Source organism: Dendrobates tinctorius, unplaced genomic scaffold, assembly GCF_039654945.1.
Source record: "Dendrobates tinctorius isolate UK_male_01 unplaced genomic scaffold, ASM3965494v1 ptg000060l, whole genome shotgun sequence".
Lineage (NCBI taxonomy): Eukaryota > Metazoa > Chordata > Amphibia > Anura > Dendrobatidae > Dendrobates > Dendrobates tinctorius.
Genome location: NW_027361728.1, coordinates 63,499,097 through 63,525,913, shown reverse-complemented (window position 1 = coordinate 63,525,913; position 26,817 = coordinate 63,499,097). Strand labels below are relative to the sequence as shown.

General features: G+C 41.6%; 1 protein-coding gene across 1 annotated transcript in view; it reads left to right on the top strand.

Annotated features, from left to right (window-relative positions):
- The window catches only part of KCNAB1 (potassium voltage-gated channel subfamily A regulatory beta subunit 1), a 330,599-nt gene that overhangs the window by 231,677 nt on the left and 72,105 nt on the right, over positions 1–26,817 (top strand). Inside the window, exons 7-8 of the mRNA XM_073579010.1 lie at positions 4,102–4,145; positions 6,330–6,416. Of these exons, the coding sequence (XP_073435111.1) occupies positions 4,102–4,145; positions 6,330–6,416 (131 nt within the window). The remainder of the gene's footprint in view (positions 1–4,101; positions 4,146–6,329; positions 6,417–26,817) is intronic.

The window sequence follows — 26,817 nt, the reverse complement described above, 5'->3', positions numbered from 1 at the left end:
CCAGGTCTTTTTGCATTGATGAGTTCACCAGTGCTTTCTTTCTTTTTCAGGTTGTACCAAACTGTAGATTTTGCCACTCCTAATGTTGTAGCAATTTCTCGGATGGGTTTTTTCTGTTTTTGCAGCTTAAGGATGGCTTGTTTCACCTGCATGGAGAGCTCCTTTGACCGCATGTTTCCTTCACAGCAAAACCTTCCAAATGCAAGCACCACACCTCAAATCAACTCCAGGCCTTTTATCTGCTTAATTGAGAATGACATAACGAAAGGATTGCCCATGCCTGTCCATGAAATAGCCTTGGAGTCAATTGTCCAATTACTTTTGGTCCCTTTAAAAACAGGGTGGCACATGTTAAGGAGCTGAAACTCCTAAACTCTTCGTCCAATTTTAATGTGGATACCTTCAAATGAAAGCTGAAAGTCTGAAATTCAACTGCAATTGAATTGTTTTGTTTAAAATTCATTGTGGTAATATCTAGAACCAAAATTAGAAAAATGTTGTCTCTGTCCAAATATATATGGACCTAACTGTATATATGGACCTAACTGTAGTAATATAATGTATTCTCCTGCTTTATATGTTGTTTTATCTATTTTGGTGGCCTGCAACAGTTAGCTATCGTGCAGACAGGGTTAATAATTGGGCCAGCCCATGGTGGGAGAAGTTAAGTGGATATAGAAACCAAGTTCTTGTTTGTATGGCAGTTGTTGGAAAGTACTGAAAAGAGAAGAAACTATTATTGGCAGACCAGCATTGGCTAAGGGTGTTGTGTGTGTGAAAAAAAAAAGATTATACACAGGTAGCAAGTTCTTAAGTAATCCAATACCATGTCGCAGAAGTAGTCCTACACCAGCAGGCAAGTGGGATGTTTACAGCAAGGGTAATTATTTGTGGCATAACTAGAGTCTGATGGGCTACAGTGCAAAATTTGGACCTGCCCCCTCCCCCAACATGTTGGTCAGATGTTGGGGCCCCTGTTCTAATTCCTATAAGGACATAGGAGTACCCCCCACACTACCCCATTATGTAGTAATGTCTGCCATCATGGTCGCCTTCCTGGTATATGTTCTCCCATTCTGATATATGTCCCCCCATCCTGGTAAATTTCCCCACCCTGGTATATTTTCTGCTATTCCGGTATGTGTTCCCCATCCCGGTATATGTGCCTCATCCTGGTATATGTTCCCCATTCTGGTATTCTGGTATATGTCACTCATACTGGTATATGTTTCCCCATCCTGAAATATGTTCCCCCATACTGGTATATGGCCCCCATCCTGTTGGCACCACTGTTCAATGTGTAGAAAAATAACCTAAACCATTATACCACCTTCCATCCACTCCTCCGACTCCTGTCCTGAAACGAGCAGTTGACTTCAGCATCCAAGCAACGGGAGCGCATGACATCACTGCCATGCGCCCTCAGTCACGTGCAGGCTGCCATCAACTACTTGGCCTCTTATTGGCTGGCAGCGTGTATTGCTGGGAACAGACACGGCAAATTTGTGTACTGCAATACATTTCAGCTGAATGTGCGTCAGAGAATGTACTTTTAGCTGAAGCAGGAGCTGGTGTCTGCGGGCCTCTCACCCTCACAGGCCTGCTTACACTGGAGATAACTGCAATTGCAGTCATTATGCCTCTGCTTATCTATATCTAATAAGGTCTGTTGTGGCCATGCCTGGAAAATTAAGTTAAAGATGACTGGGTTGGTCAGGTTGAGACATGTTTTCTACTAAGGAGATGCAGCGGCACACCTGAGCGTGTGTGGCCTATGTGAGTTGAAAGTTAAGGATAGTTGTAAGGTGCCACAGCAACACACCTCGATGTGTATGGCACAGCTCCTCACTGGTCCCGTTGTATAATGTTAGTTCACCGTGCTCTGATCTAAACAGCACTGACAAGATCAAACTCTTTAGGCTAGTTTCACATTTGCGTCTTTGTGCGCAGCGCATCATTTTTATACGCATCAGCGTACGCATGACGACAAAAAAACGCAGCGTTTGCATGCATTTTTGCATGCATTTGCGGTTTTTATGCGCATGCATTCTCTAGGTGTCACATTTCACAGGAGGAAAATCCTTGAAAAATCCTTGAAACAGACTCCACCAATGGGACACCAGTGGGCGTGTGTCATGGGAATTCTTTATATAGACCCTGTTACAGCTGAATTCTTCAGATTTTGCTGCTGATGAAGAAGACATGCTGCAATAAAAAAAAGAGACATTAGTACATAATATAAATTGAGAAAAAGGTACAGTCAGACATTAGGTTTTTATACTCACATTTCAAAGATTCTTGTTTTTCTCCTTGCAGTTTTGTGGCTTGATCCTAGGATGTAGAGTAGTGGACTGACTGCCTTCTTTTATAGACACTACCCCCCAAACAATGTTTCTTTCTGTAGGGGGTGGTTTAAACCAGAGTCTCGACATGTTTACTCTTAAAACGCATGCGTACGCAAACGCAGGCGTACGCATGTCCATGAACACGCCTGTGTTCCCATAGACTGTAATGCGTTGTTTTGACGCATTCCGTGCGCAAGCGTACGCTTGCGTTTTTTTGACACCTTTGGGCGGACCCAAAAATGCAACATGTTGCGTCCAGCTCTTCTAGACGTACACCTGGAAAAACGCATGCGTACAAAAATGCAGACGAACGCATGCAAACGCAAGACCATGCATCCGCCATGTTAAACATAGGTACACATGACGCATACGGACAGATGTGCACGATGCGCTTAGGGTTCCGTTACATTTAGCGATGCACCAGCGATCCCGACAACGATATGACCCGGTCAGGATCGCTGGTGCATCGCTAAATGGTCACTAGTGAGCAGCCAAACAGGCATTTCTCACCAGCGACGTAGCAGCGGTCGGCGGTCGCTCTAACCTGTCAGACGGCAGCTCTGATGACGACTTCCTCCCGCGTCCATGAGTCTCTCGTCGGTGCCAGCAGGAAGCCGACGACGAGAAATGGACCAGGACGATCTCGCGCGATGAGCGATATCCAGCAGGGGGGGCGGTCAGAGGTAAGTGTCACATGTAGCGAGATCGCTAGCGAGATCGCTATTGTGTCGCAAAATTGGTGACGCTTTAGCGATATCGCTATGTGTAAAAGGCCCTTTAGTGTATGGGTATAGGAAACAAAAGATAATGTTTTCCTTACTGTGTGGGGCTGGGAGTCATAGATTCACTTTATAAGGCTGGTTTCACATTAGCGCATTTTCAGCGCGCGCACGGCCGGGGGTAGCTCCGCCCCCGAGCCGGCTCTCTGCCCGGCGTGCCTGCCCCTTGCTTGTAGCGCCGCCTACTAGCGGACAGCGGCGCCTGCGATCGGCGCACCCTATCTTTAGCATAGGGTGCGCAGATCGTGCGCAGGCCGTGCGCTAGTTGCGCTTTGACCTGCGCTGCACACTTTTGACGGTGCGCCGTGCGCGCCAAAATCAAACTTTTCGGATTTTGGCGCGCACGGCGCACCGTCAAAAGTGCGCAGCGCAGGTCAAAGCGCAACTAGCGCACGGCCTGCGCACGATCTGCGCACCCTATGCTAAAGATAGGGTGCGCCGATCGCAGGCGCCGCTGTCCGCTAGTAGGCGGCGCTACAAGCAAGGGGCGGGCACGCCGGGCAGAGAGCCGGCTCGGGGGCGGAGCTACCCCCGGCCGTGCGCGCGCTGAAAATGCGCTAATGTGAAACCAGCCTTAGGACAGATGAAAATGCTGCTCTGCTGTTCTTCACACAGCTCTCTGGTCTAAACAGTGTGATTTTACACTGATTAGCGCAGAGAGCAGAGCTTATAAGAAATAATATGAAGTGACACTTGTCCTAACCAAGTGTAACTACAGCACCAACAGAAGCACAACAAGGCACCCTTATTCCACAGTGTTGAACATGATCTCCTCTCTGCTCTAAGCAGTGAGATTTTGCGACATTTTGCATGCAAATTGCATGATATGGAAATTAATTATATTTATAAAGTTTAATATTTTTTTCATCACTGGTACATTAACATAAAAAGGAGGGGTGAAATATCATGATAATTACTCTTTAAAGTAAAGAATGTAATTTTACTTTTACCTAATATCAATCTTTGTATTTTTCAAGAGCGGAAACCGAGAGAGGCTTGTCAAGAAAACACATCATTGAAGGTATCTGTATCATATTTTTATTTATTTTTTTTAACTTTTCTAATATAGCCTATTCTAAATTAATTCATTGAAAATATTGTTTGACTTTTAAAAGGTATCTGTATTGTTTTTATTCTTTTTTGGAACGTTTTCTAACTTAGTGTGTTATACATGAATTCATTGACTATTATTTGAGTAAGAAAAGGTATATAAATTGTTTTTTATTCTGTTTTTGTTATTTTTCTAATGTAGTCTGCTTTACAATAATCGATCTTAAGTAGTACTTGAGTTACTATATAGAAGAAATGTTAGTCTTGACAAATATATCTTTTTGCTAAGGTATGGCTATACATTCTCAACCATTTTTAGTAAGTAATAAAAATACGGCACCACCAATAAGCACAGGTCTGATGAGTAAACCAATAAAGGAATTAAAGAATGTTTAGAGGGGCTTTCCATAGCCAATATTGATTTTTTTTTTTAAAGTTTTTACGCAGGTGAAAATCCACACCAATGAAGATGTCCCTGGTGTTTTATTTAAGACCTGTACTTCTGACCATGCCCAGCCAAAGAAATAACACTTGCTGGTATAAGTGCAATTTGTAGGTGCCCATTCACATTGTGGTCATTTAACAGACAAAACCTAGCATAAAAACAAAATATCCTGCTCTAAGTAAATAACTAAATAGTAATAACACATGGAAATAACATAGGGCATTTTGATTAAAAGAACCTTAAAAGGCATCCCACCGTGACAAGGTGTATCCTATCAGGATGGTCACTAACTCTTGTAATCCACCTTGCTAAACTTCAAAATAGATGGGGACAGAGCAGGACCCAGACCTGACTATTTTGCACCTGCCCATGGAAAACTATATAGAGAGAATGCACAGCCCATAAAGGGGGAGCCACACCCCTGAATGTACAAAGTACAAAAAGCTAAAGCAATACCAAAGAAATGAGCCAGAACATATGTTCGTGTAAGTTTAATGTGTAGGTGCATAGGTGCTCATTTTGTTTTTATACTAGGTTTTTCCTGGCCATGCCAACTTCAGGATGGCTCACACTACAATCTCCAGCAGAATCATGACTTTTCATCAGCCTCAGGCACCATGATTCTCCTCTAGTGCATCTGTGTCTCACAGTATAACATATCACAAACGATTTCCCAAACGTGACACCTCTGTAAGATGTGGCCTTGAAGAATGTATAGGTTGCCATAGGAAGTCTTGAAACTGAGTTAAAGGGGTTTTCCCACAAAAAAAGGCAATTTTAAGCAATACTTTTTGGAATTATAGTAAGTTCCACGATTACATGTGTTTAAATAAAATGTTCATGGGCTGAGATAATCTTATAAATGTGCCCCTGCTGTGTACTGTGTAATGGCTGTGTCTGACCATAAAGGAACATGGTCTGATCATACCACAGCTCCTGGGCATGAGGCGGTGGCAACTATATACAGACATTACAGTAGGGGCTTCACAAGGATTCTTTCTTTGATGTAAAACAAAAAGAATCAGCTGTGATCCCATGCTGTAATGTCAGTATACTCTCTTTTGCTTCCTCCCCTGCCCAGGAGCTGTGGTATGTTCAGACCATGTCCCTGCACGGTCAGACACAGTCATTACACAGTAGACAGCAGGGGCACATTTATAAGATTATCTCAGCACAGAAACATTTAATTTAAACACATCCAATTGTGGAAGTTATTATTATAGCAAGATCTATTGATTACAAAAAACTTTTGTTTGTGGGAAAACCCCTTTAAGTCTTCAGGTGATGGTGTAAATATAGTGGCAGTGGCTGCAAATGAAACCAATGAAAATATTATAGTCAATTTTTTTTTTTTCAACAAGCTGGAGGCAGACTTTTGTTTTAGGGAACTGACCAATGCTATTATTTATTTTTCTTTATTTTTTAAATTAAGTAATGTCCTCATGTGATTGAAAATCAAAGAAAAAAGTTAAATATAAGTATAAAAATAATTAAAAGGGTAGATGGAAAGAAGAGATTTTGTTTTCTTTAGCTGATGGGAAGATAATACATTTTTGATAGATCCACTTTGAGCATCATTGTGCCATATGTTAAATTATGCCTCAGAGAGAGCATTTCAGGACAGATGAACTGATTTTCTAATAGGTCGGGTGAGTACCTCATTTAAGCTTCTCTCTTACCGTTATGTTTTCATCTTTGTTCTGCTTGTAGGATTAAAGAGCTCTCTCCAGAGGATGCAGTTGGAATATGTGGATGTGGTGTTTGCAAACCGGCCAGATAATAATACCCCCATGGAAGGTTTGTGCTGGATGATTGATTCTGATGTACAGGCTCCCATCACCTGTTGCTGGCAAATAAAACGCTGTATAAAGGGTATGAGATGGGCAGGTTGCCATACCACACAGTGTGGGCACATTATCTCAGATCCTGTCTTATTTTCAAAAATTTACGAAACCTTAACGGCAGAGTGGAAAGACGGAAGGGTGTCAGGAGATCGCCATCCCTTTGTATATTCTTCATAAGAGGTTTAATTTGTCTGTGACGGCCCTGGCTTTTCTTATCTACAAAATATTATATTGTCCATGCTTTTGTAAGGCGCACAATATTAAAATCTAAGGTTCTCTGCTGGAGTCACCCACTCAGCCAGGCTTTATAAAGCGGCATGGGTACTAATCAGAAAGAGCTGGATATTAGTCACACAAATGACTGTTTATTTACTCGTATTCTGTTATATAACACTGGTATGCTGAAGAAAAGAGTGATTAAGTTGTGTTATTATATTTTATAATTATAATTTATAAAACCCACGTCTGGATAAAAATGGCCTCAATTACAGCCCGCCTGCCACAAAGCAGCATGACATCCAATGGAGGCTTCATGTGGCATATATATAAAAGAATATGAACAGAACTGCCTTGACTTTTATATTTTAAAGTGAATTATGCACAAAGACAACTACTTATTATATAGCGGCTGTCACAGATCCACCTTCTTGTTTCCGCCAGACCCATATACGTTGGATAGGGTTGCACCAATGTTCCATATATACTCCTTTTCACTGCAGTCATGAAGTGAAAGGGAACAGAGTGTTGGGTACCGCCATTTAAGCCCCCATGATAAGACAGTTATAATCTATCCTTACAGATGACAGATTTTACTTTCATAAGCATTCAGTCCTGATTATACCCCAATTTTGAAAAGCCAAAATTGTTTTGCGTGACATGGAGTTGTGCTAAAATTTTGGAACTTTTTGCATCACATCAGTTTTAGCCAGCTCTCCGGAAAGTGGCAGAGATGGGGTGGGACAGGGTGTGACAATACAGCTTTTCTAATTCATGATGAGCTGTGGTGTTCCTTACACCAAATATCTTACTCCAGGCCCTGAGTGAAGTACAATTTGTGGTGAGGCGCATGTCACGTCTGATGCTCCTTATTCCGTAAGAGGGGTGCACCTCTTATTAATTAAGCTGCCTCTGACTCAAAATCGCCCCCCATCAAAACCAGCATGAGCATTGCAGTCTTGATGAAACAGGACTACAGTTTATGACTTTTCAGCCTTTTGCATCATAAGAAATGGTTCATATTTCACCTTAGTTTAGGGCAGATAAAGAGGTTGTCCACTACATTGATGGCCTATCCTTAGGATAGGTTATCAACGTCTGATCATTTGGGATCTGATACCCGGCATCTCTGCCAATCAGCTCGGTAAGTGAGTTCTTACGGCCATTGGCAACCTCCAACACCATAAGCAGCTGATGGGCTGGGGTGTCTGGTGTTGGACCCCAGCCTAAGGATAGGTCATCAATGTAAAAGTAGTGAACAATCTTTTTAATCAACTACCCCCATTATCATATTCCCACTATATTTCTTTTTACTTGGGATCAAGATCTGGGCATTAGAAAAGTTTGTCCAGTGAGAAAGATAGTAACATAAGTCGTAATGGGCAGAAGTGTTAGATCCTGAAAATAAGCAGTTTTTAAAGACTAAGCATTAAGGCCAGAGATTATTTTAACATTTATAACTGCACTATTCTATATTCCATTCAGCCAGTACATGTCATAGTAACGCTTCACTTACTGGATCGCAATTCTATTATTACTTATAACATTTGTGGTCTATGTGCAGCATCTGTAGCTTATAGAGCGAAATTTACATGTCTATGCATGACATTTTCAAGATACAGTATAGTCATTCTGGTTTTTCATGTATTGGTTTCCTATGAATTTTTATTTATATTGCTGATTTGCTTCCCCACAAGTAAAAAGGGGGTTCAGGGGCATGGAGTCTTTATTTCATTCCTATCACACATTTGTGGACAGAAATGAATTGATGGTTGGGGGGTGCATAGCTTCTCATTCATGGATCTGCAATGAAAAATAGATAAATCTTGCTGAAATGCAATGTATTAACCCAACTCAATAATGTCATATCCATGGTGGCTGTGAAGTATCTGTGACTACTATTTTATAAATTAATATAGAATACAACTATAATTTAAGGGGTTTTCTAGGCTTCTGACATTGACGACCTATCAGCTGTTTGCAGCTAAGGTGAAAAGAATGAATGAAGCTAGAACACAGCTCCACTGTGTAGTGGGCATGGGATCGCAGGCCCTGTCTATTTCTTATAACTAAGCAGATGATAAAAAAAAAAAAGCACTAGAAACCTTAGCTGGCATGAAATGGCCGAGAGGCTTTAATAGGGTTACTTTTTTAAAATAAACAAATAAATATAAAATTAATCAATACTAAAATAACCAAAGTTATCAAAGTCCATTTAAGAACCAATGAACTCAGGACCATTTTAGAATTAAAATTTTCACCTCAAAAAAGCCTCACGACGACTTTCCTTCAATGAATGTAGCAATCTTCAGGGGTTGGGTGGGCGGGTGACAGCCAAGTCGTCTCTTCAGAGACACTGAGGAGAAACCCTGAGGGTGGGGTATAAATAGCTCACCTTCCCGCACTTTTTCCACCAATCAAAGTGACATCTGAGAGACGACCAGGCCAGCCAATCAGCGACTGTTAACCCTTTACCGTTTTGCTCATGAGGATCCTCATGAGAAATTAAGGCATCTATAAAAACAAAAACTGGAAAACAGCATAACAGTACTAACCCTCATTTAACATCCTTTAAACTTTAAGTGCCACAAACCCATGTAGCCCCCGCTCTAATTGTTGTGGGGGCTGTCCATTCCCTGGTACTAGCTATATAACCAAATATCAGGAGTGAGCAGACCAAGAAAGAAGGGAGCATAGCTCAACTTATGAGGTTTACAATTCACAGAACCATGTAATGAATCGGCCCTGTCATATCATCCAACCATTGCCAACTTGATGAAATGTAATAATGCAGGCTATTACACCGATACATATTCAGTGTGTAAAAACATTCATGTAAATTGCTGCATTCATATTAATTTCATTGTAAAAGCATTTTTTTTTTGCTACTATGATATTGATGACCTATAAGGTTGATCGAACACTGAAATGCTCAAGTGATCAGTACTCAAATCGAGCAGGTCTGACTATCGGACGTGCTCAACTTGAGTCACAAGTATAATGGAAGTCAATGGAAAACTCAAGCATTTTTTCCAGAAGACAGGGTCTCTCTCATCCCTGAGGTCCCATTAGGGGAAAACCCCTTCTTTAGGCTGGTTTCACATTTGCGTTTTTTAGCGCTGGAAAAAAACGCATACCTGCGCATGCGTTTTTTCCCCTATATTTAACATGGGTGCGCATACCTGCGCGCTGGTAAGCGCATGTATGCGATTTTCATGCGCTGCGTTTTTTTGGGGTGTGCGTTGGTATTTTCCAGACGCAGCATGTTGCATTTTTTGGCCCTGCAAAAAAGCGCATGCGCACATATGCGCACGTTTTGCGCTAAAAATGGCCATTATAGCCTATGGATGCGCATATGTGCGCACTGGCATGCTCATGTATGCGTTTTTTTGCATATGCGTTTTTTTTTTTTTTAACCATGGAATTTAGGGGTTTGGGTTAGAGTTAGGGTTAGTTAAGGGGGTTTAGGGTTAGGGTTAGGGTCAGGGTCAGGGTTAGGGTTGGGGTTTGGGTCAGGGTTAGGGTTAAGTATGGTTTGGTTAAGGGTTAGGGTCAGGGTTAGGATTAGGGTTAAGTATGGTTTTGTTAAGGGTTAGGGTCAGGGTTAGGGTTAGGGTTAGGGTCAGGGTTAGGGTTGGGGTCAGGGTTAGGGTTAGGGTTAGGGTTAAGTATGGTTTTGTTAAGGGTTAGGGTCAGGGTTAGGGTCAGGATTAGGGTTAAGTATGGTTTTGTTAAGGGTTAGGGTCAGGGTTAGGGTCAGGGTTAGGGTTAGGGTCAGGGTTAGGGTTAAGTATGGTTTTGTTAAGGATTAGGGTCAGGGTTAGGGTCAGGATTAGGGTTAAGTATGGTTTTGTTAAGGGTTAGGGTTAGGGTCAGGGTTAGGGTTAGGGTCAGGGTTAGGGTTAGGGTCAGGGTTAGGGTCAGGGTTAGGGTTAAGTATGGTTTTGTTAAGGATTAGGGTCAGGGTTAGGGTCAGGATTAGGGTTAAGTATGGTTTTGTTAAGGGTTAGGGTCAGGGTTAGGGTTAGGGTTAGGGTTAGGGTCAGGGTTAGGGTCAGGGTTAGGGTTAGTTAGGGTTTAGGGTTTGGGTTAGGGTTAAGTATGATTTGGTTAAGGGTTAGGGTCAGGGTTAGGGTTAGGGTTAGGGTTAGGGTTAGTAAAGTCATGGTTTGGGTAGTGTGAGGGGCCACCTAAAAATGTTGGAAAAAAATGCAAACGCGGTAAAAACGCACTAAAAACGCGTACAAACGCTTAAAAACGCTGCGTTTTTTTCATGCATGCTCATAAAAATGCTTGAAAAAAACGCAGCAGTTGTATGCTTATGTATGCGTTTTTTCAATGCGTTTTTTGCGGGAAAAACGCGCTGCAAAAAAAAGCAAGTGTGAAACTAGCCTTACTGCGGCACGCGGCTCAAAAAATTCAAATGAGCTTCTGATGGGAACCCAAACATTCGAGCACCACACGATATTCCACATTGCTCGATACTGGATAGAGCACTCTGATGCTCTCTACCTCCAACATTCAGCTATTCTCAAAAGCTGATCACTGATAAAAGTTGATCTGCAGAACTCAGCAATGATCATTAAATAATTGATGGAGCTGTGCTGTTCAGCTCTGCAAAAGTGATGAGCGAGTGTGCTCGTTACTCAAGTTTTCCGAGCATGCTCAAGGTGTTCTCCGAGTATATTGAACGTGCTCGTAGATTATGTTTGAGTCCCCACTGCTGCATGATTTGCTGCTGCTAGACAGCCTGAGTACATGTGGGGATTCCCTAACAAACAGGCAGTGTATTCAGGCTGTCTAGCAGCCGCAAATCGTGCAGCTGCGGGAACTCAAACATAATCTACGAGCACGCAAAAGATACTAGGAGCACACCCAAGCATGCTCAGAAAGCTCGAATAACGAGCACACTCGCTCATCACTACCTGCAACTGTTGACATCTGGTTGCCATTGATAGCCTATCATTGGAGGTGTCAGATGATCAATATCATAGTGCTAAAAGGTCATCAATATCATAGTAGTGAAACAGCATGTAAAGTTGGCACTGCATAGATATAGTGGACTTGTTCTTGATGCCACTAACTAGGGTTACATATAAGTGACAAATCTGTTTTAAGAGATTTATTTTGAATCTTTGTTTTAAGTAGAACCTGTCATGTCCTCAAACACTATTAACCTGCAGATATGGGCTTAATATGCAGGCTAATAGCATTCTAAAGCTGCTTTGCCGACGCCCTAAAAAGGTGGCTTCTAGGAGGAAACATATGTTTTTCCTTTCAGGCAGCCTCTGGCTTTCGCCAGAACTGTAGTAAAAGACATGGACTGCACATCTCAATATTCCTATTTTGATTTAATGCCGCTAAACAAAAATGTACAAAATGAACATGGAGGTTCTTAGTTTAACATTTTGATCATACTGTATGAAGCCCACTGTCGCATCACAGTGAGCATCTTAGTAGGTCCCTAGCCAGAATGGTGCGATGGGGTGCATAAACCACCATTTCAGCGACATTGCACCAGCAGGGCAGACAGCTTGGCGCCTCACAGCACCTGTGTTGCAAAACTGAGTCCCTATGACTCCAGGCCACACTGCCTCACTGACACAACACCACAACAACAATGGGTGCAACACAGCACCAAAACACTTCCTTCAGTCGTAGAGGTACGGCCAGCGCTGCTTCGGTCACCACTCAGTACATAATGGGAGGCAGCTGTAAGCACACCCTGGCACATTGCCTGATAACCATCTCTGAAACATACAAGTGCAGTGCCATTTCATAGATATTAGCTTCAAAATTTAGGTTACAATTTAGGTTTTAGTTCATCAGGGCATTACCAGAGCTTTGTCTCTGGGGGCGTATACTTCTTCATTAAAGATGTGTCTGACAGGATATCAGGACTCTTCAGACCTACAGATGACTACCCATTCCTGCTACTACATGTGGGGACAAATGACACCGCAAGAAATGACCTGGAAACCATCTGCAGAGACTTTGAAGACTTAGGCAAGAAAGTGAAAGAACTGGGAGCGCAGGTGGTCTTCTCTTCCATCCTCCCAGTGGATGGCCATGGAGCAAGGAGGTGGAATAAGATTCTGCAGGTGAACAACTGGCTACGTCGATGGTGCCGTCAGCAACGATTTGGATTTCTGGATCACGGAATGAACTACTTATACGATGGACTACTTGCTAGAGATGGGGTGCACCTTACGAAGACTGGAAAACATGTATTTGGAAGTCGCCTTGCTACACTTGTTAGGAGAGCTTTAAACTAGAACAACATGGGAAGGGAAGCAAAAGGCCAGAAAAAGCCATACACCTGACAAATGCTATTGAGAACTCTGCTATTAGAAGTGGAAAGGAAGAACAAAGACGAAAGAATCTAATTAATAAAAATATTGGAGAAAGAGAAACCAATCACAAACTAAAATGTTTCTATACTAATGCACAAAGCATGGGCAACAAACAAGGAGAATTGGAACTACTAACACAGGAAAAGAAATATGATGTCATTGGAATCACTGAAACTTGGTGGGACAATACACATGATTGGAATACAAGACTAGAAGGATACAACTTATTTGCAAGAAACAGACTTGATAAACGAGGAGGGGGTGTCGCATTGTATGTTAGAAACGCGTATATCTGCACAGAGATTGAAGCTTCAGAGACTGGGAGTTCTGTGGAAACTGTTTGGGTAAGAATACAAGGACAGAACAATGGAAAGGACACCATTGTAGGCATTTACTACAGGCCGCCTGTGCAAGCTGAAGATATGGATGAACTCTTTATGCATCAAATGGCCAAGTTCTCCAAAAAATATGACATAGTTGTCATGGGAGATTTCAACTATCCAGACATTTGTTGGGAATCTCTCTCAGGCAAAACTAACAGGTCAAGGAAATTCTTATCCTCTCTTGCTGACAACTTTATTTTCCAAAAGGTAAGGGAGAAAACAAGGGGAACTGCTACCTTGGATCTAATCCTTATAAACAGGGAGGAAATGGTTGAGGAGGTAAAAGTGGCTGGGACCCTAGGAGGTAGCGACCATGCTATTTTAGAATTTCGGATAACTAGAGGCGGAAGACCTGTGAAGACTCAGACGTCAAGGTTAGATTTCAGAAAGGCAGATTTTAAGGGATTCAGAAAGAGAATTGGAGGGATCCAATGGCTGGATATCCTTAAAGACAAAAATGTCCAGGAAGGATGGGAAATCTTGAAAAATGAAATTCTCAAAGCACAGTTGTTAACAATTCCGAAAAGAGGGAAGAATAGGAAGCATTTAAGGAAACCAGGATGGATGAACACAGAACTTAAGCACATGCTAAAAAAGGAAGAAAAAAATGTTTATAAAATGGAAAGAGGGAGGCATATCTAAAGAAGAATATAATGCTGTCTGCAGAACCTGCAGGGCACAAATCAGATTATCTAAAGCTGAAAATGAATTGAGGCTTGCAAGAGATGTCAAAAGCAATAATAAAGGATTTTGGGGATATGTCAAAAGTAAAAGAAAAGTCAAAGATGCTATAGGATTTTTACAAGATGAAAATGATGAAATGGTAATACAGGATGTTGAGAAGGCTGAACTTTTAAATTCCTATTTTGCATCTGTTTTCTCTCAGAAAGGAAATGTAACATCAACTGTTATTCACTGTCCTATTAAGGGAGTAGAAGAATCCAGGATATCTATAAACAGAAAGATAGTGAGGAAACACTTAGCTAACCTAAATGAATTCAAGTTTCCAGGTCCAGATGAATTACACCCCAGAGTACTGAAGGAGATAGCAGAAGAAATTTTTTAACCCCTCTCCATAATCTTTGAAAATTCTTGGAGAACAGGAGAAGTGCCAGATGACTGGAGAAGAGCAAATGTTGTTCCTATCTTCAAAAAGGGGAAGAAGGTGGACCCAGGCAACTATAGGCCGGTGAGTCTGACTTCTATACCAGGAAAGATCTTTGAACAAATTATTAAACAACATGTATGTCAATACCTGGATAAGAATGAAGTGATTAAACAGAGTCAGCATGGGTTTGTAGCTAATAAGTCATGTCAAACTAACTTAATTTCCTTCTATGACGGTATCACTGATTGGGTGGATCAAGGAAATGCTGTAGATATAGTATATCTTGACTTCAGCAAAGCATTTGACAAAGTCTCTCATACAATCCTTATTGAAAAAATGACTAAGTATGGAATGGACAAGGCAACTGTTAGGTGGATTCATAACTGGCTTAGTGATCGGACCCAAAGAGTGGTCGTAAATGGCTGCACATCCAGTTGGAAGAATGTCTCAAGTGGGGTACCACAGGGCTCTGTCCTGGGCCCTGTATTGTTCAACATCTTTATCAACGACTTAGATGAAGGAATTGAGGGTAAAATGATTAAATTTGCTGATGACACAAAGCTAGGAGGGATAGCTAATACTAGAGAAGAGAGAGAGAGGATTCAAAAAGATATAAATAAACTGGAGAAGTGGGCAGCAACTAACAGAATGGTTTTTAACAGGGAGAAATGCAAAGTACTACATCTGGGCAATAAAAATGAAAAAAGCATATATAGAATGGGAGGAATAGGGCTAAGTGACAGCACATGTGAAAAAGACTTGGGTATACTAATAGATCACAGACTGAATATGAGTCAACAGTGTGATGCAGCAGCAAAAAAGGCAAATGCAATTCTAGGATGTATTAACAGAAGCATACAGTCTAGATCACGTGAAGTCATTATTTCCCTCTACTCCTCTTTGGTCAGACCTCATCTGGAATATTGTGTCCAGTTTTGGGCACCACATTTTAAAAAAGACATCAACAAACTGGAGCAAGTTCAGAAAAGAGCGACCAGAATGGTGACCGGTCTGCAAACCCTGTCTTATGAGGAAAGGTTGCAGGATTTGGGAATGTTTAGTTTGCAAAAGAGAAGACTGAGAGGAGACTTAATAGCTGTCTACAAATATCTAAAGGGCTGTCACATTGTAGAAGGATCAACTTTATTCTCATTTGCACAAGGAAAGACTAGAAGCAATGGGATGAAACTGAATGGGAGGAGACACAGATTAGATATTAGAAAAAACTTTTTGACAGTTAGAGTGATCAATGAGTGGAACAAGCTGCCACGAGAAGTGGTGAGTTCTCCTTCAATGGAAGTCTTCAAACAGAGGCTGGACAGACATCTGACTGGGATGATTTAGCGAATCCTGCTTTGAGCAGGGGGTTGGACCAGATGGCCCAGGAGGTCCCTTCCAACTCTACCATTCTATGATTCTATGATTCCCCTGCATGATGAGGTTGATCAAACAGGCAGCTTCATGCAGTGGAGAAAAGAACACACCCTCCTCTTCTCACTGCTCTCTGCAGCTACTGTGTACAGATGTTGCAGAGCCGAGTAGTGTATCAAGACAAATACTTACAAATTTTATTTCACAGTGCTTTCAGCTCTCACTCTCACTACCAAATTTATTGCCATTTGATGAGATCTGGAAGTGTTTTTCACTATTCATCCTCAATTCTCCTGTACACAGTAGCCGCAGAGTTCAGTGAGGGGAGGAGGGCGTGTTCTTTTCTCCCCTGCATGACTCTGCCTGCTTAAGGTTGGTCCACTTTATATAGGTCAAGAAGTACACTCCCCCAAGAGACAAATCTCTGGTAATGTCCAGTTAAACTATTACATAAATTATAACTAAACATTACAGTATAATATCTCAGCAAAGGAGAAGGGAAGTAAAAAAAAAATTCTGTTTTAGCTAGCTCTGCAGTCACTATTTCATGTTGTGACTATTTTAACCTGCTCAAACTGGTGAAAGGTCCTCTTTAAATTTAACACTTCCACAGGAAAACTTGACCTATAACCTCCTTAAAAAACACTCCTGGGAAACATCAGTTGTTTTTTTTCCATTTGTACTGTACATTAGATAGTAGTGCAAGTTTTCTTATCAGCTTCTATCTGACCCTTTAGTTATATTACATGGCTCTGAATATTCTAAATTGTATAGGCTCATATTTGGAATAGGAGTCAGCCTTTTATGCATTCCTCCTACAAGAGATGTGAATCTCAGGATTGCTGTACATAGAAAAATTGACTTTGAATCCACTTGGACTTGGAATCACATGGTACAAGTGGATAATTGGAACAGCGTTAATAAATCACTAATAAAGCACTTGGCAAGATAATTAACAACAATACTATTCATCTTCTGTACATATAAAATGAGGAAAAACAATACCTATTATCTCCCAGAGTGCTTCTTCAACCGTTCCCTTAAACATCTCTGTTGTGAACAAAGAGCCCTACAGTAATCTTTCTTGAAATATATACAGTAGTAACAGTATTAAAATTTGACAAAAAATGATAAATCATAGATCACCACAGTACAACTGTGCATTCTATAAAATAAAATCTAAGATTTTTCTCCACCAGATCAGTTGTAGACTGTATGAAATGTCTTATTATATTTGCTATTCACCCATGCTGTGTATAAATATGGTCCAGCAATGCTTGGCCTTTCGGAGACCTTGAACTGGAGCCAATGAAAAATGATGTCCAGTACTCTACATGACTTCTGCATGACGGAAGATTTCCTTTTTTTTCTACATGAGCTTTGGGAGTACAGCACCTGTTGCACGATCTGCTCTTTTTTGGTAGTTGGAACATTTCCAATCTTTTTTTTAAGAAACCCCCTGTGATTCTGATATGCTTTGTGTAGTTGCGTGTGTTCAGATTGTGAAAATAGGCAATTTTTTTCAGCAAGGGAAAAAATCTTCATATTTATTGAAATGCAAAAGAGATAGCATTTTTTTGGAACTGCTCGGTCTAGAATATAATATAAATCTATGAATATCATCTACATTAATCATTATTCAATTTGCTATTATCTTTTTGAAACCCCGAGAGGAGAATATGATCAGCCTCAGAAATTACAGTACAGATACTTGAATAAATTAATATCAAGTGTATTATTCTGTTCTGCATTTATTTGTTGTATGTATCTTACTATCTCGCTGCTCTCTCATATAAGTATCTGTAGGTTCATCTTTGCTTATTGACTCACTGTACCACAGCAAAAAAAGTTATTTTATATGTATAAAATGCATAAAAAAACAGTGGTTGACGCAGGCCATGGATATCGACAAAGTCACTGAAGCTCTACTACTACAAGAGTTATTTCCCAAAGAAGCAATGATCTGTGATATTAGGCTTGTCTCCATATGTAGTGCAGAGATGCAGTAGAGCAGTGTTTCTGAGCACCATTTTTCCCCAAATCATGGTTTCTCTATTAGAGTTAAAAAACACTGCAGTAGAGTCCCAAGAGAGGCTGGCGTCCATGAGCGAGAAAGCTTATTTCATTGGGTCCTTATTACGCCTAGGTTCACATTGCATAAAAGCTACTCATGGCCCCTGAAATCAATGGGAATTCATGTAGCCCATATCTTCAAATATCACTTTATTCTTGCTAATTCGGATCGTGACAGTTTTCAATTTTCAAAACAATTAGTTTAAAAAACCATAAAAATAAGTACATGGATTCATGATATAAAATATACCATGAGGATTTGAAACAAAAAGGAAGTATAGAACACCCAAATTAAATTATTAATTATATCAAGACAATCACAATAAAAACACAAAAAATGGAGAGAGTAGAGCACAGAATAAGCTTCCCCTTATGCCACCCAGTCAGGTCAATAGATTAACTTAAAAAAAAAATGTAAAGAAGATGAATAAAGTGATATTATATCCTTTTCTCTATCTGAGTGAGCCAAAATGTAACGGTGCAAAATCATTGTGTACATCGCAAGGCAGACACTGATTGACAAATAACATAAATAAGGTGCCTGTGCAAGGAAAGTATAGAATTATAAACATATTTCACGAAAACGGTAAGGATATCAGAAAAGAGCAATAGCATAAACCCAAATGGGTTAAAATTAAACAGAATTAAAATAGGCAATAGTAAACAACCTGTGGGGTACAGAGAGGCAGGGGAGTAAGACCCCAATGCGCGTTTCATGTAAACTTCTTCAAACGGATGTCAAGACCCCTTTTTATAGTAGTTTTCACCTAGATATTAGTTAAAATTGGTTAAAAGTTACTGAGTTATGTAACGGTGCTTGTCAGGATTGCCCCCTCTCTCCAGTACTTATTATAATCGCACTGGAATTGTTCCTCAGGAAGGTTCATTCATCCCCTGACATAATTAGTTTTTGCATTTACGGCGTCTCTTACAAGGTTGCCACTTATGTCTTTCTCTTCTTTAACATTAAGACCACACTCTACCTCCTAACATAATTAGTCTAAAGTACACTCACACCAAAAATAAATGATAAAATTAAAGGTATATACTGTATATAGATTATACAAATTAATAAATTAAATTAGTGATATACTACTTTAATAAATTCAAAAAATCAATTTAGGTTTTAGGTGCATAGTGAACAAAGCAAAAGTGGTGACCACTTGGTGTATAGATGAACCCAATACCAAGACGCAGTCTAAAAAGAGACTTCCAAACAGGAAATGTATATAATAGAATTATTTATTATTTATTTATCACTATCAAGGCAAAAGTGGCCTAAAATTAATTAAAAAACACAAAGTATGCACAACAGGATGAACAGAAAAATATCATATAAATTATGCATTAAAACAAATAGAGACCCTCACAAGGCAATATAAATTAATACAAAAGTATATCTCTGGTAAAAAAGAAGAATCAACATGTGCAAAAGTGCAAGGGATTAAAAAGTACATCCATGTTCATTGTGAGAAAAAAATAGAAATATATATATATATATATATATATATTGTGGGGAATAGATCGCTCAGCTGGGATCTTTGCTTTGGCACAAGCGTGTGGCTATGAAGTCACTTCAGCAGACTAGGAAGTTCCACATGAATATTGACATGGCATATTTATTGTGCACACTTGTTATTCAATGTTACACATGCCAAACATGAAATAAAACATCTAAGGCCGTCTGGCCACTAACTAACAATAGCAGGCTAACTACAAAATAAAATTTACATAAGAAAAATGGAGTGCTGACTTCAGTAACATATAAAAAAAATTGGATTTAGATTTTATTATTAAATTGAACATGTATACAACACAGTACAAACAACAAGGAAAGATTCCACACAAGTAATCATTAGGAGATTTGCCATGGGGAAGTTAGTGCCAAAAGCCTAGAGAGTTATATAAATGATGACCCTATCACCCACATAATAATACCAGGGTGAAAGCAGTAACCCTGGGAGGGTGAACATAAGGTGCATAGTGCATAGTGCAAAAGGATTAATCAAACCGATTAGGCACACTTACTCATCTAAATAAGCAACAGTGCTGACAGATCCCCTAAGAAGACCCTGGACGCGCATTTCGCGGGATGCTTTATCATCCCTGTTGCAAGGTGCACAGGGCCTATTTCACAGCCAGGGCTTCCCGCTCAACTACACTGTAGTTCTTTTCTGCTCTCGTAAGCTTTCTGCTTAGATAGGCCACTGGGTATTCCTCGCCATTTACTTATTGAGACAAAACCGCGCCGAGGCCCACCCCAGAGGCGTCCGTTTGGACAATAAACTCCCGTTTAAAGTCTGGTGCAACCAACACTGGTTGGTCACAGAGGACTGTTTTCAATCGCTGAAAGGCCTCCTCTGCTTCTGCGTTCCACTTTATTGTGACAGATTTCGACCCCTTAGTAAGATCTGTGAGAGGGGCTGTGATGGTCGCAAAATGTTTGATGAACCGCCTATAATAACCAACGATCCCTAAAAAAGCTCCAACCTGTTTTTTGGTTACCGGTCGTGGCCAATTTTGAATAGCATCCACTTTATTGGCTTTAGGCTTCACGACGCCTCTCCCTATGCTATATCCCAGATAGCGAGCCTCTTCCAATCCCAACGTACATTTCTTGGGATTGGCAGTCAACCCAGCTGTTTTTAGGGAGTCTAAGACGGCTTGTACTTTTGACAAATGCGTGTCCCAGTCATCGCTAAAGATAATGATGTCGTCCAAGTACGCGGATGCATACTGGCCATGGGGTTTTAGGACAATATCCATTAGACGTTGGAAGGTGGCTGCGGCACCATGCAACCCAAATGGCATATCTCGGTACTGGAATAATCCCTGGGGCATAACAAAGGCAGTTTTCTCTTTGGCTGATTCCGTGAGAATCTGCCAATAACCTTTTGTTAAGTCAATAGTGGATATGTACCTGGCTGAACCCAGTCTCTCTATCAGTTCATCGACTCTTGGCATCGGGTAGGCATCGAATTTTGATACTTCATTTACTTTCCGAAAATCGTTACAAAATCGGATAGCCCCATCGGGTTTGGGCACCAGTACGATAGCCCAATCACTCCGGGACTCCTCAATGACCCCGAGCTCTAACATCTTCACTTCCCGGGCAATGGCTTGTCTCCGAGCCTCCGGAATTCGATATGGTTTTAGCCGTACCCGCGCCTGTGGATCAGTAACAATGTCATGTTTAATTAGGTGAGTCCGGCCAGGAAGTTCCGAGAAAATATCTGCGTTCCTCTGTATGACCTCCCTGGTCTCTCGTTTTTGGCTTTCGGATAGTGTGTCTGCAATACCCACTTCTGGCGGAGCTACCGGGGGGTCCCTTACCTTAGAAGGTGGTGCCCCTCGAGGCCCATCCTCAAGGGCAGCTCCTGCCACCAGACTCTCCCTGTCCCGCCAGGCCTTAAGCAAGTTTATGTGGTATACTTGTTCGGGCTTTCTCTTGTCTGGATGGTGTATCTTATAATTTACTTCACCTATTCGTTCCAGCACTTCGTATGGTCCCTGCCATTTCGCAAGAAATTTATTCTCTACGGTAAGCACCAATACCAACACCCTGTCTCCGGGTTGAAAGACTCGTGTTTTTGCCGCTCGGTTGTATACCGTGCTTTGGGCATGTTGTGCGCGCTCTAAACACTCTTTAACTATTGGCATAACTGCTGCAATTCGGTCCTGCATAAGTGTTATATGTTCAATTACACTGCGATAAGGAGTCACCTCTTGTTCCCAAGTCTCCTTGGCAATATCTAACAGGCCTCTAGGACACCGCCCATAAACCAACTCAAAAGGTAAAAAGCCTGTGGAGGATTGGGGTACCTCACGTATAGCGAACAGGAGGTATGGTAGTAGGGCATCCCAATCTCTCCCGTCCTTATCCACCACCCTTTTCAACATTCCCTTTAAGGTTTTGTTAAAGCGCTCCACCAAACAGTCAGTCTGAGGGTGATATATTGAGGTACGCAAATGGGAGATTTTTAGTAGTTTACATAAATCCTTAAGTATACGAGACATAAAGGGGGTCCCTTGATCCGTAAGTATCTCTTTCGGAATGCCGATGCGGGAAAACATATTAACCAGCTCTTTTGAAATTGATTTCGCATTGGCATTCCGCAAGGGCACTGCTTCGGGATAACGCGTGGCGTAATCCAATACTACCAAAATGTACTGATGACCCCTGGCAGATTTAACTAATGGACCGACTATATCCATTGCTATCCCCTCGAAGGGCACCTCTATTATTGGTAAAGGCACTAAGGGGCTTCTAAAATGTGACATAGGTGCGGTCAATTGACACATAGGACATGACCGACAGTACTGGGTCACGTCTCCCACTAGACCCGGCCAAAAGAAACGTTGCAGAATACGGTGTTTTGTCTTTTCTACCGCCAGGTGTCCTCCCAAGGGATGTTTATGTGCCAACTCCAAAACTACCTGGCGAAAGGACTTAGGTACCACTAGTTGTTCTACCACCACCCCTCGCACCTTGTCTATGTGATACAACATATCCTGCTGCACCGCCACGTGTGGGAACTCGTTTTGAGCCCCTGGGTACAATGGTCTTCCCTCGGAGACCTTTATGTTTTCCCACGCCCTTGCTACAGTAGGATCCTGGTGCTGAGCGGTCCCGAACTTACCACGGGCCACCTCAAGATCAGGCATTTCTAAAACATCCTCTAGCTGGTCTGCCTCGCCTGCATACACAGCCAGAGGAGAGTCCGCAGATTCTAGTACTTCCTCTGAGATGGGTTCTCCGTCGTCTTGCTGCAATGGTTCAGGGGCTAGCTCCGGAGTACCATCTTCAACTAGAGGGTTCATGCCACTTTTGAAGTTCCACAAGTCCCAAAATAAGGGAAAGTCTCTCCCCAGGATTACACTGTGTCCCATAGACTTTATGACTGCCGCCTGATGTCTTTTGGTCCCTACTGGCGTGGCAAGAGTAACCCAGGCAGTGGGGTAGTTCTTAGTATCCCCATGGATGCAACTAATGCCCACGGTTAAGTTCGTTAGGGCACTAGAGTCCACCAAACTGGCATGTACCAAAGTTACTTGACTGCCGGAATCCAAGACGGCATTCACACTATAACCGTCAACCTCGACGTGGCACACATGTTGTTCATTTCCCATGAGGGTCTCCGCCACACAGACTGACTGCACATATAACGAAAAACGCCTCATAGCGTTACAGTCCATTGGCTCTGTAGTCATTGGGCAGTTAGCTGCTACATGGCCAAGCCCGCGACATCGCCAACATTGTATAGGTCCTTGTCTCCTCGATAGAGATCCCAGACGAGGTCTGCTGGCTTGATGTGAGCCCGTACCACCTCCATAGTCCTTTGTAGGTCTGCTACCCTTCATTGTGACATTCTCTTCTTTTGAAGATGAAGTAGGTTTCGCAGGACTCTCCAGTGATTTCTTGGGGAGCCAGTGGGGTGCTAACGTCCGTTGGAGTAGGCTTTCAGAAGCATTGTAGTGTTCAACCATATTCACCAACTGGTCAGCGGTAGTTGGGTCACCCTGTCCAACCCACCTCTGGATCTTAGCGGGTAAGGACCGCAGGTACTTGTCTAGAACAACACGCTCCACCATCTGTGCAGACGTCAAAGCCTCTGGTTGCAGCCATTTTTTTACTAGATGGATGAGATCATGCATTTGTGAGCGGGCTGGCTGATGCTCCACAAAATTCCATAAATGCACCCTCTGTGCGCGTACATACGTGTTTACTCCCAGCCTTGCCAGGATTTCACCTTTGAGTTTGATATAGTCCATAGCATCCGCTCCACTCAGATCGTAATAGGCCTTTTGTGGATCTCCGCTCAGAAATGGAGCAACTACCTCAGCCCATCTGTCCAGTGGTAAGTGCTCACGTTCTGCAATACGTTCAAACACAGTGAGGTATGCTTCCACATCATTGTCTGCGGTCATTTTAAGCAAAGTCTTCTGTACGGCTTTCTGCGCACTAGCAGCGCTTTGTGCACGGTCTCCCTCATCTCGGGGTTGCCGAACCAAGGCCTGTTTTATTGCCTCCAACTGCTCTTGCTGCATCTGTTGTTGCTGCTCCAGAACCTTCTGGAAGCAAGTATTAGTCTGCTGTTGTTGCACATTTGCTTGCAATAACTGCTTCACTAGTTCCTCCATATTACTGGACTCTTGGCTCTTCAAAAGCTCAGAAGCTTTCAGCCAGGACATACACAGTGTTTTCTCTGCAGTCACAGTCCAGCAGCCACAAGTGCCCGCATTCGAAACACCATTTGTGGGGAATAGATCGCTCAGCTGGGATCTTTGCTTTGGCACAAGCGTGTGGCTATGAAGTCACTTCAGCAGACTAGCACGTTCCACATGAATATTGACACGGCATATTTATTGTGCACACTTGTTATTCAATGTTACACATGCCAAACATGAAATAAAACATCTAAGGCCATCTGGCCACTAACTAACAATAGCAGGCTAACTACAAAATAAACCTATATAACAGCAAACAAGTCCATGTAATCTTACTGTGTCAGCTCCCAGCTCAGCAGATGAGATAGACTGAGAGATCCCAGCTCCTCCTGATTATATCAGCTGGACCAGTCAGGAAACCAAAAACCTGGATTGAATAAGTGGAGGGGAACTACCAGTCCTTTCCATGCTGATCACTAAGGAAACCAGGACTGGATTACAGTGAAATAAACTGGCTTCATCATCAGTACAGGGAGACATATGAAGTGTAACGGGGAGAAATATACCTGTTTTCTAGTACCTCTCCCCTTGGCACCTTACAAAATATATATATATATATATATATATATATATATATATATATATATATCTCTGAAAGTGCAAAGTGCAGTAAGACACGATTGATAATATGGTTCAAATTGCCAAGGTACAAAAGTGCTGGAAAGTGCTAAATTAAAAAATGTGCCAAATTAGGAAAACCAGAGTTAATACTAAAATGTAACAATTACCTTACAGAGTTAAAGATCACACGCATATACGCATATACTGCAGCCTGCTGCCATATTTTGCCTCTGTTTGTGTACTTACCTACCTATTATTTCTTGTTGTGTCCTTTTTGGCAATAGTTGACTTATTGGGGTTAAAAAGATTGTCAAAAGTTATTCATAATGATCACACCAATATTTGCGCTAAAGATACCAATTTACTGAATTCAATGAAAATGTGAATATAATTTAATTAGAATACACAAATGAATGCAAAAGCTCAATCTAAAAGCAACAATTCATTAGTCATCACTATAGATATAAAGTCTATAAAAAATAGTCCAAGCCGAAAGATGATGGATCCAAAAAAGTCCAATTAGAACATAAAGTGCACAGGGATTCTTGGACTTGGCAAAGTCACATACTCGGCTGAAAAGTACATAGAAGCAATGCGCAATGGTGGAGTAATTTACCACTTATCCTAAGGATAGGTCCTCCTTTGCAGAAACTCTTATAGCAGCTCAGAAATACAAGGGGCACTGTCAGAGCCGGTGACACACGCTCCCTACAGCCTCTTCTCGAGCGGTGCGTGAGCATGGTTAAACATATCCTGAGGATCATTCATGGCTTATGGTAACAGCGCTTTCTTCACCTAGTGGATGAGAGGTAAATTACTCCACCATTGCGCATTACTTCTATGTACTTTTCAGCCGAGTATGTGACTTTGCCAAATCCAAGAATCTCTGTGCACTTTATGTTGGTTTTAGATTGAGCTTTTGCTTTTATTTGTATATTCTAATTAAATTATATTCACATTTTTATTTAATTCGGTAAATAGGTATTTTTAGCGCAATATTGGTGTGATTATTTCTAGTTATGACATCATTGTGGTATTGTCCTATTTGCAGCTAATACCAATTTCCTTCCCCGATTACACTTGCGCCCACCTATATTTATTGTCTGTTAGAAAAGCTAATCATAGTGTTATACATAATGTATGGTAAAAGAAAAAAATGGCAATGGATGGGGTACAATTAAAGAAAAAAAAATACATTGGATAACAATGTGAGAATTACTAGAAGAAACATCTTTGCCACCAATTGCACCAGCCATCTGGGCAGTGGAACGACCAAATGCATGTCACATTTACCATCCTTTGCCTCCAGCAAGAGTATTAGTTTGGAGGAAGTCGATGACGATATGAAATATATGGCACATCATTCAGTCACAGCAGGTTGGTGTTACCTCTGACAGTAACACCATCAGGTTGAGTTAGTGTTCTGCAAAGAATGGTCTGTCTGATCACAGATAACAAAGCGGGATAATTTTTGGATTTTTTTTAATTTTAAAAAATATGAAACATCTATCAGTGTTATTAAACGGACTATTGTTTACCATCTGTTTCTATGGTTAGGTCACGTTGACATTACTAAGGCTGCGTTTGTGTTAAAAAACTTGAAACAGGTTGTTTACAGTCTTAAGGTACTGTCACACTTAGCGATGCACCATCGATCCCGACCAGTGATATGACGTGGTCAGGATCGCTGGTGCATCACTAAGTGGTCGCTAGTGAGCTGCCACACAGGCAGATCTCACCAGCGACATAGCAGGGGTCGGGGTCGCTACTTACCTGTCAGTCGAGGCGATCCTGACGTCCTCCCGCCCGCGTCCACTCGTTGCTCGTCTCCACAGCAGGAAGCCCAGCAGGAAGCTGACGACGAGAAACGGTCAAGGACGTTCTCGCGCGATCAGCGACTGACAGTGGGGGAGCGGTCGGAGGTAAGTATCAGGCATAGCAATATCGCTAGCAATATCGCTGCTATGTCACAAATCAGTGACGTTATAGAGATATTGCTAGCGATATCGCTTAGTGTGACAGGCCCTTTAGGAGATGTCAGAGTGTTAGGGTCCCGTTACA